The sequence below is a fragment of the Mytilus californianus genome, unplaced genomic scaffold (assembly GCF_021869535.1).
Source record: "Mytilus californianus isolate M0D057914Y unplaced genomic scaffold, xbMytCali1.0.p SCAF_8, whole genome shotgun sequence".
Taxonomy (NCBI): domain Eukaryota; kingdom Metazoa; phylum Mollusca; class Bivalvia; order Mytilida; family Mytilidae; genus Mytilus; species Mytilus californianus.
In genome coordinates this window covers 94,371,755-94,390,616 of record NW_026262734.1, presented here as the reverse complement: position 1 = coordinate 94,390,616, position 18,862 = coordinate 94,371,755, and the positions used below count along the sequence as shown (strand labels likewise).

General features: G+C 34.1%; 1 protein-coding gene across 1 annotated transcript in view; it reads right to left on the bottom strand.

Moving 5' to 3' along the window:
* Window positions 1-3,968: 3,968 nt before the first annotated feature.
* Window positions 3,969-18,862, bottom strand: part of LOC127713093 (replication protein A 70 kDa DNA-binding subunit-like) — a 49,034-nt gene continuing 34,140 nt past the window's right edge. Inside the window, exons 14-18 of the mRNA XM_052219719.1 lie at window positions 18,379-18,509; window positions 9,449-9,562; window positions 7,333-7,440; window positions 5,977-6,063; window positions 3,969-5,033 (exon numbers count right to left, since the gene is read on the bottom strand). Of these exons, the coding sequence (XP_052075679.1) occupies window positions 4,929-5,033; window positions 5,977-6,063; window positions 7,333-7,440; window positions 9,449-9,562; window positions 18,379-18,509 (545 nt within the window). The 3' untranslated portion in view covers window positions 3,969-4,928. The remainder of the gene's footprint in view (window positions 5,034-5,976; window positions 6,064-7,332; window positions 7,441-9,448; window positions 9,563-18,378; window positions 18,510-18,862) is intronic.

The window sequence follows — 18,862 nt, the reverse complement described above, 5'->3', positions numbered from 1 at the left end:
ATTTAAAAGTATTGCACAGTCCTTTAAATATGTTTATATTTTTTAATTGTATATATTAAATAAGTGTGCTACATGTTTTTTGTTTCTTTTTGTAGATAAAGTAATTATGAAACATGTAAAAAAAGACGAATAAGTCAAAATCTATAAAATGATGACGGTTGGATGGGAAATACTAACACAGCAAATTCGGCGGTCATATGTTCTAATGTTAATTATATCTGCCACTTATTGGCATCAACTTAACTTTATTATGGCTTATATTTATAAGTAACTCTGTGATGACTATGATGGTTTTAAGTCTTTTTGTCTGTCTGCATTTTATATGTTCTTGAATAGTCCTATCCAGCATTCCAATACAGTCGATTATCGTTGGTACTAATTTTATACTGCACACATACAGAATATATATACATATGAATGTCTAAATTTAATCTAGTTATATAATTATTGTTCTGTATATCAATTGTAAATGCATATGAAAGGTAATATAGTCATTCTTTAATTGTCCAATTTCAAATTTTCAAATCTCTTTTTAAATATAAATTTTCTTTAAGTGTTAGAGAGTTGACTTTTAAATCAATATTTAAGGATGTTCGCTTCTCTTGTTTTTGAATTTTTGTCAGATATTCAGAATCCACTGGTTTTATTCATGTAGTGCCATTAAAAATTTTGCCCCCTTACCCCTACTTTTCTTTCCATAATTTGATTACATATAGTTTAAGATGTCATCTTTGAAAATCTTATAATTGCATGTGCACTTTAAAAATTGGTGGATTTATTTTTGCGATTTTGTTCTAAAATTTACATCCCAAGAAAATAACCTGCTATACAGTATATAGCAATTCAAAATTGACTACCTTGCCTTTATATGACTTTACATACTGATATGTGTTTAAAAATACATATCTGTATAGTCTGAAAGGATTGTAAGTATATAAAGCACAATAATATTTCAAAACTTTGGACACCAGGGGAATGATGATGACAGACATCCTAGTAAAAAGTGTAGCTTAAGAAACTAAAAACTTGCCACCTAACCAGAGAATATTATTTTTTTCCAGAAATTAAATAAAATGCTTCGCTGAGCGCAGCCTGATACGACCGCAGAGGTCGAACCCTGAACAGTTGGTACAAATTTGGACACAATATTCAAGCTTGATACTGTCTGAATTTGGATTGTGATCAAATTTTTGACATAATATAGATTTCTGACACAAAATAAATGTGGTCAACGATCTTACAAACCTATTGCGCAATACTGTGCAATTTGAAGATTTCTTCTTGAAACTTTTCAAAAATTCAAAATTTGAAAAATTTTGAAAAAAAAAATATGAATCCTCTAAAAACATTGAAAAAAATCCCCCTTGCTTGTTTTTGGCCCCTAATTCCTACATATTTTAGCAATTAACCACAAACTCAATCCTAGCCTTCCCTTTGTGATATGGAACCTTGTTGTACAATGTCAGAGAGATCCATACACTTACACACAAGTTATAGTCTGGAAACTAGAAAAATGCTTGTTTTTGGCCCCTTTTTGGCCCTTTATTCTTAAACTGTTGGCCCCATAACCCCTAAAATAAATCCCAACCTTTTACTTGTGGTATTAAACATTGTCGTACAATTTCAGAGCAATCGAAATACTTATACACAAGTTATTATCCTGAAACTAGAAAAATGCTTGTTTTGGGCCCCTAATTCCTAAACGGTTGGGACCATCATCCCCAAAATCAATCCCAACCTTCCTTTAGTGGTATTGAACCTTCTTTATAATTTCATAGAGATCCATTCACTTAAAGTAAAGTTATTGTCCGGAAACATATGTCTTCGGACGACGACGCAGACGACGACGACATCATACCATTATACGATCCCAAAAATTTTTTTGCGGTCGTCTAAAAATGGGCCAAATAAGAGTGAAACAAAAAGTAACAAAAACACCTTCAAAGCAGTTGCAGTTTCATTTACCAAACAGAAAGATTTTGAAGATCGGAACACTTCAGTCTAAATCTTATCAGCAGACGCATCAAAAAAAGCAACTATAAGCTTATCAGCATTCGTGAAGGATTCATATCGTGGTACAATGGTGCCATAAGGCCATAAGATTGAGATTAATATCAACTTGCACAAGTGCAATTTCGAATGTATTGTAAATTTAGTAGCTGTTCATCTTCACATATGTTCATTTAAATTCTTTTATGGGCAAATTTCACATGAAAATTTGGTGTAAGATATCTAAAATTGTGCTATATACTTTCTGCAAGTCATGTACACATCTGAAGTTCTATTTTTTGCATTGTATTTTTACTACTGTAGACATTATGTTCTTTTAATATCTGGAGTGCTACCATAAGGCACCATTGGCTTCCTTAAAATCGTCATTCAAGGGCACTAGATACTACAGGTAGTCATTTTATGAATTTCTTTATACTGACATTTTTGTAGCTCTAGTATTGCTGATCATTTTTGCTGATTCCTGTTTCTAAAGTGGTTTGGTCATACTGTGTTTTTTTTTAGATTAGTCAAAATTCATCATTCAAGGACAATAACTCAATGAAAAGATCCTGATGAGAAAACTGTCTGATGGCAGATCATCTGCACCTAAATATGAGTACTATTCCAAAACTAGTTTTAGGGGGAGTGGAAGTGACTTTATATCTATAATATGGGGTAATGGAGTTTGACACTGTTCACACATATATATATATTTTAATAAAAATAAATTTCTTATCAAAACCATAAATAAAAAAAAAAAAATTTTACACATATTTAATTTTGCAAGATCCCTGAGGTCACTCATGTAACAATAAACATACTGCAAAATCTTTAAAAAGTAAAATGGATCAAAGTCATTTACTTGATCTTGCGAATGTGAAAAAAGCCTACTTACAAGGACTGAATGACAAGATCTCTTTTTGCCAACAAAAGCTACTTCCAGACAGAATTTTGGGACCAAGGTAAAAGTATTGATAAGAAATATAGGCAATTACAACTCATTTTACCATCAGACGAAAACCAATACCTTTATCTAGCTTTCAAAAAATTTACTTAGGTTTCCAAATATCAAACAAAAACCCTGTGGTATGGGTTTTGTTCATTGTTGAAGGCCGTACGATGTATAGTTACTAACCTTCTACGTCATTTGGTCTCTTAAAAGGAGAGTTGTCTCATTGGCAATCATACCACATCTTCTTATTTTCATACTGTTATATCAACTGAATAGAACAATATACATGTTGACTTTTATGATTTTTATTTAATGAAGTCACAAAAAAAAATGTCTATTATAGCAACTACATATCATCTCAAATTAAAAGTATAACATGATTTATTTGGTGTATTACATAATTCAGTGACATTCTCATCAATTTTTATGCTCTCTTAAAGTTTTAACAATTGAACCCATGTTCTCATACAGTTCTACATATAGAAAGAAAGAGATTTAACAGATATTTAAAATTTTTAATTTCTCAACCTTCCCCTTCTTTTAATAATTTAATCATATTCATTAATACTTTAATCATATTCATCATATTTAAATTTATACGCAATTCTTTTAAATTCTTAACCATTTTAGTGAATTGAACAATAAACTAAATCAAAATCCTTCCTGATATGAATGTCAAAGGTGGATGGAAACCTGGAAATAATTTCATGCACTTTATTGCTAGGATCTGTTAAGTGTGTGACATAGACATTACTACTGAACACATGTACAGCCAACAAATTCTTAAGGTTTATGTGGTGCACAGCTAATGCTGTCCGCATGAAATGATGCATTTAATATGAAATTAAATGCATATTTTATGCATAATAAATTTCAAATTGAAAAAAATTATATGCATTTATTTCACTGAAAAATTTAACATAAGTTTAAACTAAATTAACAGAAATTGGTTTTCTTCATTTCCATCTATGGAAGTGAAATCCAAAATAGTTTAAACTAAACACATTTTGTTTGGTGTTATACACCCCAAAAAAAAAATACCCACATCTCACTATATGCACCTTTAAACAAAACGAATAATACAGCGTTATATATAGCACAAATATTAATAAACAGCACTTAAAAATATATATCTTACTTTCACAGTGATGGTCTAAATGATGTCTACATAGCTGAAGAAAAATTGCTGTAAATTTATTGTTGCCAATTTTGAACAGTTGACAAAAATGTGAGATCAATTATTTCAGGAAATGATGAATACAAATAATGCTATCAAAATTTAAAACTCAAATTTTCATTTAAGCGAACCATTTCCCTTTGCAATTTACACAATAAAAACATTTCTGTATTTACAGTACTCGTTAGGTTTTGTAATATTATCTCCCGAAGTTAACATCTTGTGCAAGAAGTAGAAATTGACCACAAAAAAATGAAACAAATAAATTAGAAGATTCAATTTTGGATTTGACAACAGATTTCTAAATGATTTAGCAGTTATTCAGGAAACCAAACAGGAAAACTTCTAATAAGCCATCTTTAGTAAGTTTTTGTACAAATACATTTTCTTAATTTAAAAGTAATTTACAAGAATGTTAAATGCAAATATATAGGTAGTCAATCATGCTGAATACTTGATCAATACAATTTATCATATGATCTGTGTTGGATGGAAATCGACCTTGTGCAAATAAATATCATTACATCTGTTAACTTATTTCGGGTGAAAAAAATCTTGATGCAACAAGTCTGTTACTGTTTTAAAAATGAGTTGATATAAGAACCATACAAAACAGACAAAAATTCATCTTTTATTTTGTATTTGAATGTTCTAAAATCAATCAAAGTCTTATACATTCACTTGCATTGTCGATTTCTATCCGACTCTGCTCATATATTGATATCTACACTGTACATTTAAAACTGACATCCTTCTGTCCAGGAATAACTTAATAGTTCTTAAAGAGTCTGAAGCAGGACATATATTTCATGATGCCTGTAACTTCTCAATTTCTTCTATCAATCTTCTGCTTTGTTCTGCCCAGTCTACAGGTGTAGCGTTAACACATACTGTCTTTAGTCTGCTTTCATCCTGCAATTTGAAAAAAAATCTTCCTTTTAAGCATCAGGAAATATTTTTAGAAGAAATCTGACACATAATCATGTACTGAATTATATATTTCTATCATCTTCTAAATATCAATTCTTACATGTATTGGAAAACATTCTATTTCTATTACTAAAAAGAAATCTGACAATACATTTTTCTCCATTAATTTGATTTGAAACAGCTACAGTTTGTAGAATTAATTTCACAGTTTTTTATTCAATAGCTGAAATTCAGCATTGAACTATCATTTGTCAATTGATTTGTTTTGATGACGATTACACTTCCTAATTGATATTCAATAAGAGTGTGATAATCCGGATTAAACGATTCAATGAGTACCAACAAACAATTAATAAAATTTGCAGAGATTAATTATATCTATTTCAGCAATGTATCAACATAAATATTACAATTTATCTATTTATTGTGTATTGCAGAATATTAGTAATGGTCCTGTATTCCATACAAGATTCAGACTGTGATTTGCATTTAAACTTCCCTATTTAACACTTCCTTTTGCTCTCAATCAAACACATCCTTGGATACAATAAAAATTCAGGCATTGTTTGCTAAAATCATTTATTCTGCAACAATATTTTCCTTAGCCTGTAATCAACCAGGACTGGAGTTCAATTTGTCTCCGGAAAAATCACTTTTCAATGGACACTTTTTACTTAGTTTAAGTCGGGATTTTTCCAGAAAGTCCCTGCGTCTTAAGCATATGAAGTAACTTTTTTCTTAAGTTTCAAGGGCCAAAAAAGGGGTGCAAACTATGCAGGACTGCATTTTAAACGCACCAGAAGACGGTATTTCATGAAAATCCTAAATATGGAAAGCATGTGAGCTTCATAATTTTTAAAAAGAACCGTGTAAAGGAGTCACTTCAATCAAAATAAGAATAAAAAATATCTAACTTAACACTTACATTATACGTTTCAATTTTTGCTCGCAATCGGAAGATATACGATTTGAACATTGCGTCTTGAAATGCCTGGTCATATGCTGCCTCATTCTGAAAATATAAGCTCAATTAGTCCCAACAATAAAGTATTCATCAATTCCTACAATCTTATGATGGAACTAGACACTGATTTGATAGTGTTACATCTTACTAAGCCTATACAAATTATTTTCAAATTATTTTTGCAAAGAATTCTGCTCAAGTCGGTGCTAGGGCCCATCTTAATTTTGCAGTGAGGTGAAAGAGCTTTTTGCTCGGTGTTGAAGGCCTCACTGTGACTTTGTGATGAAGAACACCAATAAAAGTGCTGTTCTTTTGCTTATTGTTTGTTTTTAGCTGTGCATGTACTGATTTTGTTTCATAGATGGATACCCAATATCCTTTGTTTTTCTATTAAACAAATTGGAGCTTATCATGTTTAACATAACACCCCCCCACTAGGCAAACCAAGTCCGCTTCTATACTTGCCAGTTTGAAATTCAACTACAATCTATATACCCTCAAGCCTGGTAATTAATTTTTCCTGTAAATTCGTTCATTTCGATAATATAACGTAATGACTTACAGAACAATCAAGTGTACAGGCCTGTATCGTAGATGTCTACATGTTGTTTATGACATCAATAATTTAATAGGAAGGTACATTGTATTTGCTTTCCTTGGGTGAAATTTAAAATTGATTAAGTTTAACACTATTTTGGCTGTTAGACAAGGGTAAACCGATCATATAGTTTTGGTACATGTCTTCTTTTATCTATCACATAAGTTGTTTACTGAGCAGCTATTTTTGGAGAATATTAGTTAGTTCCATCATAAACAGTGTAAATATCTAACAACAAGCCTAACATGCAGACATTTGGATAATGAATTGTTTTCTTATTTTCTAAAGTTTTGACTTTTACATAACTTTATATTCCCGTAAATCTCTTTTTCTTATCTAGTTATTATGAAACAGTTAACAAACCAAGAGAAATTTATCAAATTTATCAATTCAGCACTTTTTCAACAAATATAATGGGGAAATATTGGGATAGTGGTATGTAAACACAAACTTGTTTAACCTCGCCACATTTTGTATGTTCCTGTCCCAAGTCAGGAGCCTGTAGTTCAGTGGTTGTCATTGGTTTATGTCCATCATATTTGTTTTTTTGTTAATTAATTTGTTATAAAACGCCGCTAGTTTTCTCAATTGTATTGTTTCATATTTCTCATGTGCGGGCCTTTTATAGCCGACAATACAGTATGGGTTTTTCTCTTTTTTTGAAGGACGTACGGTTGTCTAACTCGTTAGCTGGTTTCCCTAGTATAAGTTAGACTTACTGTATCTTTAAGGTCTCCTAACTCATCAGCTGGTTTTCCTAGTATAAGTTCAGCTGACTCCTGGAAACAAGTTACCCACTGGTTGTCAGAGAAGTCTGCCAGATTTGCCTACATTAAAAAAAAATGCACCGAATAAGACAAAAAGTATGAGCAAATTTCACTTTATTACAAATGTTATATACAATACTGAAATTCAAAACTGATACAAGTGTATATACTACTTGTTCCTTTAAACCATTAATTTTGCTATGCAGTAAAACAATCTACTGGGTATTACTTCTTTTGGAAATTATGTCATGTTGTTGGTGGCATGGTTGGCATTATATCCATTGTTGTCTTATCTGATCAGAAGGTACAAAACACAGGAAACAAGAAATGATTGTAACAGGATGCTGTTACGAAGTCTCCCAAACGAAGCTCCCATAATTCGTAATTCCCAGGGTCCCCTGACATTGGGCAACGTCCAGTGAAAATTGGTTTGGTCCAGTAAAGTTATATGCATTAGTGATGCCTGGGGACTAACCTTGTATATCATTCAAATCATCTTGGCATGACAAACCAGAATATATATGGTTCAGGGGTGGGGATCTTGACCATTTACAAGATACTAGAACATTGGGGGTGGGGAGGAATCCCTGGGGACTTACCCTATATGTCATTCAAATGTTCATTACATGACGAACAGGAATATATATGGTTTAGGGGTGGGGATCTCAACCATTTACAAGATATTAGAACATTGGGGGTGGGGGGAACCCCTCGGGACTGACCGTATACGTCATTCAAATGTTCAAGACATGACAAATAGGAATATATATGGTTTAGGGGTGGGGATCTCAACCATTTACAAGATATTAAAACTTTCTTAAATGGCAGGGGGTGGGGGTGACCCCTGGGGACTAACCCTGTATTTCATTTGATATGCATTATCATGACAAACCAGAATATATATGGTTTAGGGGTGGGGATCTCGACCATTTACAAGATATTAGAGTTTTCTCAAATGGCAGGGGGTCGGGATGACCCCTGGGGACTAACCCTGTATATCATTCAAACCATCTTAGCATGACAAACCAGAATATATATGGTTTAGGGGTGGGGATCTTGACCACTTACAAGATATTAGAACTTTCTTAAATAGCAGGGGGTGGGGGTGACCCCTGGGGACTAACCCTGTATTTCATTTGATGTGCTTTATCATGACAAACCAGAATATATATGGTTTAGGGGTGGGGATCTCGACCATTTACAAGATATTTGAACTTTCTCAAATGGCAGGGGGTCAGGATGACCCCTGGGGACTAACCCTGTATATCATTCAAACCATCTTAGCATAACAAACCAAAATATATATGGTTTAGGGGTGGGGATCTTGACCACTTACAAGGTATTAGAACTTTCTTAAATGGCAGGGGGTGGGGTGGCCCCTGGGGACTAACCCTGTATTTCATTTAATGGGCTTTATCATTTAGAACATTTTCAATTAAAAAGATTGTGTCTATCACAAATGGTTTTCAATTTATAATCATTTGAAAATTTAAAAAATAAAATCCCATAGGGTTCTATAGTAAAACCCTCTTTTCTTTTTGCCCCTCAAAGTACCCCTTTATAAACCCCATTGCACAAACAAAACCCTGATTGCACCATTAGACATGTTAGTCTAACATATTGTGAAACCCTAAGTTAATCTGACAAGCGGTTTTGGAGAACGGGTGCGGACAAGTTCAAATTTAAAAGCGGCGGAAGAAGAAGAAGAAGAAGAAGAAGAAGAAGAAGAAGAAGAAGAAGAAGAAGAAGAATAATAATAATAACTGAGCAAAAACAATAAGTCTTCCCAAACTTCGTTTGAGAGACTTAATTATGATGTCATGTTGTTGGATGCATGGTTGGCAATGTATCCCTCATTATCCTATCTGATCAGAAGGTAAAAAACACGGGAAATGTTTTCTCCCTATTCTATTCACATTGTATATATTTTTTCCACACTGCATAAAGATCAAGCGTGCATGATGTAACTCACATTCAAGAAGCAAAATCCACTTTCACCTCCTTATATTGATATGCAGATTTAAATAATATATGGTTACATTAATTGAGAATAGAAATAAGTACTTACAGATAAAATCATTCTCCATTTAAAGTTTGGCACTTCATGATTACATTTTTCACATCTAAACATACCATTTCCTTGGTCAATGAGTTTCTTATTACAAGCCTCTTTTGGACAAGCCTACAATCATGACAATCACATTGAAAATATAGTCTTTTGTAATCTTTATTAATGTTAAATTATCAAGATATCATTTGCAAGAATAGTGAATGACTGACGGATGGTTATTCAGTGTTTCCGCCTGCCCAAAAAAGAAGGGCGGCTAGCCCTTGGTGCCCTACCCCTGCCCTTCAAAGCAAAAAAATGCACCACTCTGCCTTTTCAAAAAATAAAATTTCCAAATTACATGCCTATCTGCGTTTCCGGTAAAACTATTACCTGATTGTGTAACACTCTAATTAACTGACAATGGGATACAGTTAATTACCTTGCCTTTTAACAGTTTTTACACCTCTGTTAATGATTGTTTACTGCTAATTAGGGGCTTTAAGATAATTGAACAAATACTAGATATTCAAAACCGAATGAAAATGTCCACATGTTATCCATTTGTGATGTTTATGTACAGCATGAACACCTGAAAAACTTTATTTAAGTAGGCATTAAATAAAAATAAAATGTTAAAAAAATTTAAAGGCATACATAGTTTTGACTAAATTGTTAAAAAAATGTTTTGTTTCATAACCCTGAGAAAGAAATTTAAAGAAATTCATATTTTGAAAATAAACAAGATTGCACCACTTCCTGTTTTACTTCTTGTATTTATAATGCTCCTTACATAGGAGCACTTAACAAATGCTTTTATTTTTAACAATTATGGAGAAAAAAATTAACTGTTAATACCTTCTGCAATGTATGCATGTATGCATCAATATAATATTATCATCTCCTGTTTCACCTGTTATATTTATAAAACTCCTTACTTAGGAGCACTTTGGTGTACACTTAAAAAATACTTTTTTGTAACAATTTAAATGTTATGTTAGAACAAGTAATTTAAATGTAGATAATTTTATTGCATTAAAAATTCAATTTTGCATGTATTCCTCCATCTTTCAATACTACTTTTTTTATTTTTATAGACTGGTATCAGTTATAAAACATTGAAATAGCTGATGATTATTTTCCATACTAAATGTACAAGTTTGTTTAGATTATAATCAAAATGATATGCTTTGCTCCATGGTATGATAATTTGATAAAAATATTCCTACTGGAACACAATAATTTCTATATATGCTTGAAAATGATATGCTTTGCTCCATGGTATGATAATTTGATAAAAATATTCCTACTGGAACACAAAAATTTCTTTATATGCTTGAAAATGATATGCTTTGCTCCATGGTATGATAATTTGATAAAAATATTCCTACTGGAACACAATAATTTCTATATATGCTTGAAAATGATATGCTTTGCTCCATGATATGATAATTTTATAAAAATATTCCTACTGGAACACAATAATATCTATATATGCTTGAAGTACAATTAATGTTCTTCAGCTGAGCCTAACAATATTCAAGGTAATTTATACAGTGCCCTAACAATCTGGGTTATTGCGCTAAAGTGCCCTTTCAGACAACTAGCACCCTTCTGCCCTGAGATTCAAGCTGGAACACTGGTTATTGTAATGTCCAGTAGCAAATATTTCTAGCATATATGTAATAAGATAACTTTTAAATTTAACCATGGCCTATGTGCATATTCAACAAATGACACTCTCCAACATTGTAGACGAGAATAGAATTCATGACATCTTGGATTGCTGATAATTTAGTCTGTTTAGTTTCTCTCTATCTTCTTTAGTTTTTGCTCAAAACACAAAAGAGGGTAAAAAAAATCCTCATTTAAGGTCAATCACTTCTATAAAGAGTGACAGTCTAATAACTATATCGGCAAAATTTGATTTGTTAGCAGATCTTGCCTTGCTGATAATTTTTGTGATTTAAGGGGTCTATTATAATTTTTATCACATAATAAGGGCTATTCCATTAAAATGTATGTGGGAGGGTAGGAAGGGAAGTTTAATTATTGAATGTGGGTCATGGGTCTTTTTTCAGTATGCGTCTATTACCATTATGCAAAATTATCTAAAAAATGGTTCTTGGTTGTAGGGATATTTTGAAAGTCCTTTCCTACCCTCCCACATACATTTTAATGGAATAGCCCTAAGGCAAAACGTAAAAAAATGGTAACAATCGTCATTTAAGGGCAATAACTCCAATAAGGAGTCCTCGGATGATTTCCTCTATATTGTCTTCATTGTAGATCTTGTCTTGCTGATCATTTTTGTAAAAGTTTACGACAATGGACGCCAAGTGATGAGAAAAGCTAATAAACAGCTGTGCCATGAGCGCATGATACGCCCGTCGCTTTTAAAAAGAATAAAGTTCAATAACGTCTCAATGTCATATCAGAAATTTATGAAAAACTAAAGGGAGGTTATCTTAATAGATATTAACCAGTCACCAAATTTTCATGAAAACTCCTCAAAGCACTCAAAAGATATTTTGTCCGAAAACTGGAAAATCACCCCTTTTTTATGAATAAAATCCCATAACTCAGAAACTTAAAATCTAAAATTTATAATAATCGAAAGGGAGCTTACGTCAACAGATATAAACAATTCACCAAAGTGTAATGAAAGCTGCTGAAAGCATTTTTGAGTTATTGTCCGAAAGATTGGAAAATCACCCATTTTTTTAATAAATAAAACCCAATAACTCAAGAAATGTAAAATCTAAAATTTATAAAAAACAAAAGGGAGCTCACATCAATAGATATAAACAATTCACCAAAGTTTCATGCAAAGTGGTTAAAGGGTTTTTGAGTTATTGTCTGACATGTTGACGATGGATGGACAGACAATGGTATACCATAATACATCCCGTAAACGGGCGTATAAAAATTAAGTACTTTTGATCTGAGCAACAGAGCATTAATAACCTATTTTAATTTCATATTTTTTTTTAATCAAAATAAATTTCAATAAGGATTTTAGTGATCCACAATCCTGCCAAAATAAAATAAACAGCTGCGCCACGAGCGCATGATACGCCCGTCGTCTTGTGTGTGAGGTTTTATGCAATAATCATAAATCGTTTCTGAGATACGGGGCGACATGTGAAAACCCCCCTTTTTTATAAAAAAATCAATAACTCTAAAATAAAATTTTGAATCATCACCAAAAGGTATACAGATCTTTAGATTAATATAATTAAGAAGTGTGTAAAGATTTAAGCAATAATCATAAATCGCTTTTGAGATACGGTGCGACATGTGAAAACCCCCCCCCCCCCCTTTTTTTTTACAAAAAACTCAATAACTCTAAAATAAAATTTTAAATCATCACCAAAAAGTATACAGATCTTTAGATTAATATAATTAAGAAGTGTGTAAAGATTTAAGCAATAATCATAAATCGCTTTTGAGATACGGTGCGACATGTGAAAACCCCCCCCCCCCCCTTTTTTTTTTACAAAAAACTCAATAACTCTAAAATAAAATTTTAAATCATCACCAAAAAGTATACAGATCTTTAGATTAATATAATTAAGAAGTGTGTAAAGTTTTAAGCAATATATCGTTTTTGAGATACGCCACGACATGTGAAAACCAGATGCTCCGCAGGGCGCAGCTTGATACGACCGCAGAGGTCCAACCCTGAACAGTTGGGCAAGTATGGACACAACATTCAAGCTTGATACAGCTCTGAATTTGGATTGTGATTAAATAGTTGACACAGAATAGGTTTCTGACACAGAATGAATGTGGTCTAAGAACTTAAAACTAGAGGCTCTCAAGAGCCTGTGTGGCTCACCTGATTCTACTTTGGTTTTGGAAATCATGTAAAAATAGATTAAAATCATAACAGATACCCTAATAATGAGTGAGGCCAAATTTGGTTTAATATTGGTCCTGTAATTTAATAAAAAATCCTGGTGGCCATCTTGAACAGTAAATCGGCAACAAAGTAGCAACACTTAATCAGCACCTCATAAGAAACATTTATGCCATGTTTTGGTTTCATTCCATTCAGTGCACCTCTAGAAGAAGCATTTGTATGTATTTCCTTTAGGGTCTTATGTTAAAGGAAGTCCCCCCATTGGCGGCCATCATGGATGAAGGATCAGCTTCAAAGTCACAAAACTTAGTCAGCACCTCATAAGGAACATTCATGCCATGTTTGGTTTCAATCCATTCAGTATGTGGTTCTCTAAAAGAAGACATTTGTATGTATTGTCCATAGGGTCCTTTGTTAAACATTGTCCACATCTGGCAGCCATCTTGGATGAAGGATCAGCTTCAAAGTAACAACACTTGGTCAGCACCTCATAAGGAACATTCTTGCCATGTTTGGTTTCATTCCATTCAGTGGTTCTCTAGAAGAAGACGTTTGTATGTATTTCCCATAGGGTCCCATGTTAAACTAAGTCCCCCGCTGGCAGCCATCTTGGATTATGGATCGGCTTCAAAGTAACAACACTCGGTCAGCACCTCATTAGGAACATTCATGCCATGTTTGGTTTCATTCCATTCAGTGGTTCTCTAAAAGAAGACATTTGTATGTATTTCTCATAGGGTCCCATGTTAAACTTAGTCCCCTGCAGGCGGCCATCTTGGATTATGGATCGGCTACAAAAGTAACAACACTTGGTCAGCACCTCATACGGAACATTCATGCCATGTTTGGTTTCATTCCATTCAGTGGTTCTCTAGAAGAAGTTCAAAATGTAAAAAGTTAACGCCGATGCCGGACGACGGACGCCAAGTGATGAGAAAAGCTCACTTGGCCCTTCGGGCCAGGTGAGCTAAAAATTAAATTGGACATTCACCTATTATGGTCCAATATCCAAAATCTAAATACATGGTTAGATTCTGCATATCAAAGAACCCCAAGAATTTAATTTTTGATGAAATCAAATAGAGTTCAATTTTGGACCCTTTAGAACTCAATGTGGACGAATTTGATAAAGGGGCCCAAATATCAAAAATCTAAATACATGTTTAGATTCAGCATATCAAAGAACCCCAAGAATTCATTTTTTGTTAAAATCAAACTAAGTTTAATTTTGGACCCTTTGGACCTTAATGTAGACCAATTTGAAAACAGGACCAATAAAATGCTCCGCTGGGCGCAGCTTGATACGACCACAGAGGTCGAACCCTGAACAGTTGGGGCAAGTATGGACACAACATTCAAGCTTGATAGCACTGAATTTGGATTGTGATTAAATATTTGACACAGCATAGGTTTCTGACACAGAATGAATGTGGTCTAAGTACTTAAATTTTTTTAATTAACCTATTCAAACCATATCATTATTAGTGCTTTTATATATAAATCAGAAATAACCAATTTAAAATGGAAAATTTTAAAGAAATAAAAAGAAGGAAAACAAGAGGCTCTCAAGAGCCTGTGTCGCTCACCTGACTCTACTTTGGTTTTAGAAATCATGTAAAGATAGATAAAAATCATAACAGATACCCAAATAATGATTGAGGCCAAATTTTGATTAATATTGGTCCCGTTATTTAATAAAATATCCTGGTGGCCATCTTGAACAGTAAATTGGCAACAAAGTAGCAACACTTGGTCAGCACTTCATAAGGAACATTCATGCCATGTTTGGTTTCATTCCATTCAGTGGTACTCTAAAAGAAGACATTTGTATGTATTTCCCATAGGGTCCTATGTTAATCTAAGCCCCCCCCCCCCTAGCGGCCATCTTGGATGATGGATCGACTGCAAAGTAACAACACTTGGTCAGCAACTCATAAGGAACATTCATGCCATGTTTGGTTCAATTCCATTCAGTGGTTCTCTAAAAGAAGACAATTGTATGTATTTCCCATAGGGTCCTATGTTAAACTAAGTCCCCCACTGTCGGCCATCTTGGATGATGGATCGGCTGCAAAGTAACAACACTTGGTCAGCACCTCATAAGGAACATTCATGCCATGTTTGGTTCCATTCCATTTATTGGTTCTCTAAAAGAAGACATTTTTATGTATTTCCCATAGGGTCCTATGTTAAACTAAGACCCCTGCTGGCGGCCATCTTGGATGATGGATCGGCTACAAAGTAACAACACTTGGTCAGCATCTCATAAGGAAGATTCATGCCATGTTTGGTTTCATTCCATTCAGTGGTTCTCTAAAAGAAGACATTTGTATGTATTTCCCATAGGTCCTGTGTTAAACTAAGTCCCCCGCTGGTGGCCATCTTGGATGATGGACCGACTGCAAAGTAACAACACTTAGTCAGAACCTCATAAGGAACATTCATGCCATGTTTGGTTTCATTCCATTCAGTGGTTCTCTAAAAGAAGATATTTGTATGTATTTCCCATAGGGTCCTATGTTAAACTAAGTCCCCCGCTGGCGGCCATCTTGGATGATGGATCAGCTACAAAGTAACAACACTTGGTCAGAACCTCATAAGGAACATTCATGCCATGTTTGGTTTCATTCCATTCAGTGGTTCTCTAAAAGAAGACATTTTTATGTAGTTCCCATAGGGTCCTATGTTAAACTAAGTCCCCCGCTGGCGGCCATCTTGGATGATGGACCGACTGCAAAGTAACAACACTTGGTGAGCATCTCATAAGGAACATTCATGCCATGTTTGGTTCCATTCCATTCAGTGGTTCTCTAAAAGAAGACATTTTTATGTATTTCCCATAGGGTCCTATGTTAAACTAAGTCCCCCGCTGGCGGCCATCTTGGATGATGGATCGGCTACAAAGTAACAACACTTGGTCAGCACCTCATAAGGAACATTCATGCCATGTTTGGTTTCATTCCATTCAGTGGTTCTCTAAAAGAAGACATTTGTATGTATTTCCCATAGGGTCCTATGTTAAACTAAGTCCCCCGCTGGCGGCCATCTTGGATGATGGATCTGCTACAAAGTAACAACACTTGGTGAGCACCTCATAAGGAACATTCATGCCATGTTTGGTTTCATTCCATTCAGTGGTTCTCTAAAAGAAGTCATTTGTATGCATTTCCCATAGGGTCCTATGTTAAACTAAGTCCCCCACTGGCGGCCATCTTGGATGATGGATCGGCTACAAAGTAACAACACTTGGTCAGCACCTCATAAGGAACATTCATGCCATGTTTGGTTTCATTCCATTCAGTGGTTCTCTAGAAGAAGTTCAAAATGTAAAAAGTTAACACCGACGACGGATGATGCCGGACGCCAAGTGATGAGAAAAGCTCACTTGGCCCTTCGTTATACGGTTCACTACTGATCCCCTACGGACTATAGAGGGTGAACAAAATCCACAGGGGATTCGGCCTTCGGCCTCACCCCCTATGGATCCGTAGGGGGTCAGTAGCAAACCATATAACTTATATTGTGGTACAATGTCAGAGAGATCCATACATCACTGAACTAGTATACATATTTGTTTAGGGGCCAGCTGAAGGATGCCTCCGGGTGCGGGAGTTTCTCGCTGCATTGAAGACCCATTGGTGGCCTTCGGCTGTTGTCTGCTCTATAGTCAGGTTGTTGTCTCTTTGACACATTCCCCATTTCCATTCTCAATTTTACTTACACACAAGTTATGTCTGGAAGTTACAAAAATGCTTATTTTTGGCCCCTAATTCCTTAACTGTTGGTACCATAACCCCCAAGATCAATCCCAACCTTCCTTTTGTGGTATTGAACCTTATGGTAAAATTTCATAGAGATCCATTCACTTAAACTAAAGTTAGAGTGCGAAAACCAATGTGTCTTCGGACGACGACGACGACGACGCCAACGTCATACCAATATACAACCACAAAATTTTTTTGCGGTCGTACAAAAATTAAGAATCTAAATACACGGTTAGATTAGGCATATCAAAGAACCCTAATAATTCAATTTTTGATGAAATCAAACAAAGTTTAATTTTGGACCCTTTTGGCCCCTAATTCCTAAACTGTTGGGACCAAAACTCCCCAAATCAATCCCAACCTTCCTTTTGTGGTCATAAACCTTGTGTTTAAATTTCGTAGATTTCTATTTACTTATACTAAAGTTATTGTGCGAAAACCAAGAAAATGCTTATTTGTGCCCCTTTTTGACCCCTAATTCCTAAACTGTTGGAACCAAAACCCCCCAAATCAATCCCAACCTTCCTTTTGTGGTTATAAACCTTATGTTAAAATTTTATTGATTTCTATTTACTTATACTAAAGTTATTATCTGGAAATCATCCGTCTTCGGACGACACTGACGATGACGACGACGACGTGATACCAATATACGACCAAAATTTTTTAAATTTTTGCAGTCGTATAAAAACACCCCCTGTTTTAGTTTCAAAGTCCCGTAACTCAAAAAGTTTTAATCTTATTTTCACCAAAAAGTATACAGATCGCTTGACCATCATAAGAAATAACTATCTTAAGTTTCATGAAATTTGGATAAGTCGTTCTCAAGTTACCGTGTGACATGTGGACGCCGGACAGACAGACAGACGCTGGACATTTGTATACCATAATACGTCCCGTCAAAATTTTGACGGGCGTATAAAAAGACTCTTTACTGGTGAATTATTAGTTGAGACATATAAATACAATTTAAAACGCTTTGGTCACAAGACTACTAAATAGCATAGTAATGCTTTTTTTAACAGCTACTGATCAAATTCACATTGATTTATCAAATACAAAAAAATATATAAATTTGATAGGCAAATGCAATTTGCTGATAAAATGTTTACTTATCCTTGCCATGCGGTAATTAAAATTCAGAGTACAGCTATCATACTCAAGACTCAGAATTCAACCGAACAAAATACTAGATTTGGAGTTTCGAGCAAAAAATTCAGAGTATTGAGTAAAGTTTTAAAACAATACGCCCTGTTGTCTTAAATGATAAAGTGTTTCATGAGTATAACACTACAAGTCCTGATTTTAACAATGATACCTACCTTATACATAGAGTTCTCTTTACGTAAGAATATAACAGTTCCTTTACTGGTGAAATAATCAGCCTTATCTCCCTGACCAATACTGTTGTCAGCCTTAATTTCACTGAAACATTTCCAGTTGGTAGAAGAACCTAAAATTTAAATGGAACATTAAATGAGCTCTCACATTGACAGCAAAGCAGGTTTTTATATTTTGAAGGTAACCATTGTTGAACTGAAAGTGGGCAGCTTCTACAAATGAAATCGATGTATTCTAATGAATGGTGAATTTTTTATTTAAAATTGAATGATTCAAGTCACATGCTTTTCAAGTGTTAACTTCGATGAAAAAATTGCAGTTGACTGAAGTTCCAATTCAAAAGTGGTGATGGAATAATGGTCGTTCAAAATATAGTGACAAATAAAAACATGCATATTCAGGACCAGATGATGTACATGTGTCAAAAGAACATACCCTGGTTTCTACTAAATGACACACAGAGAG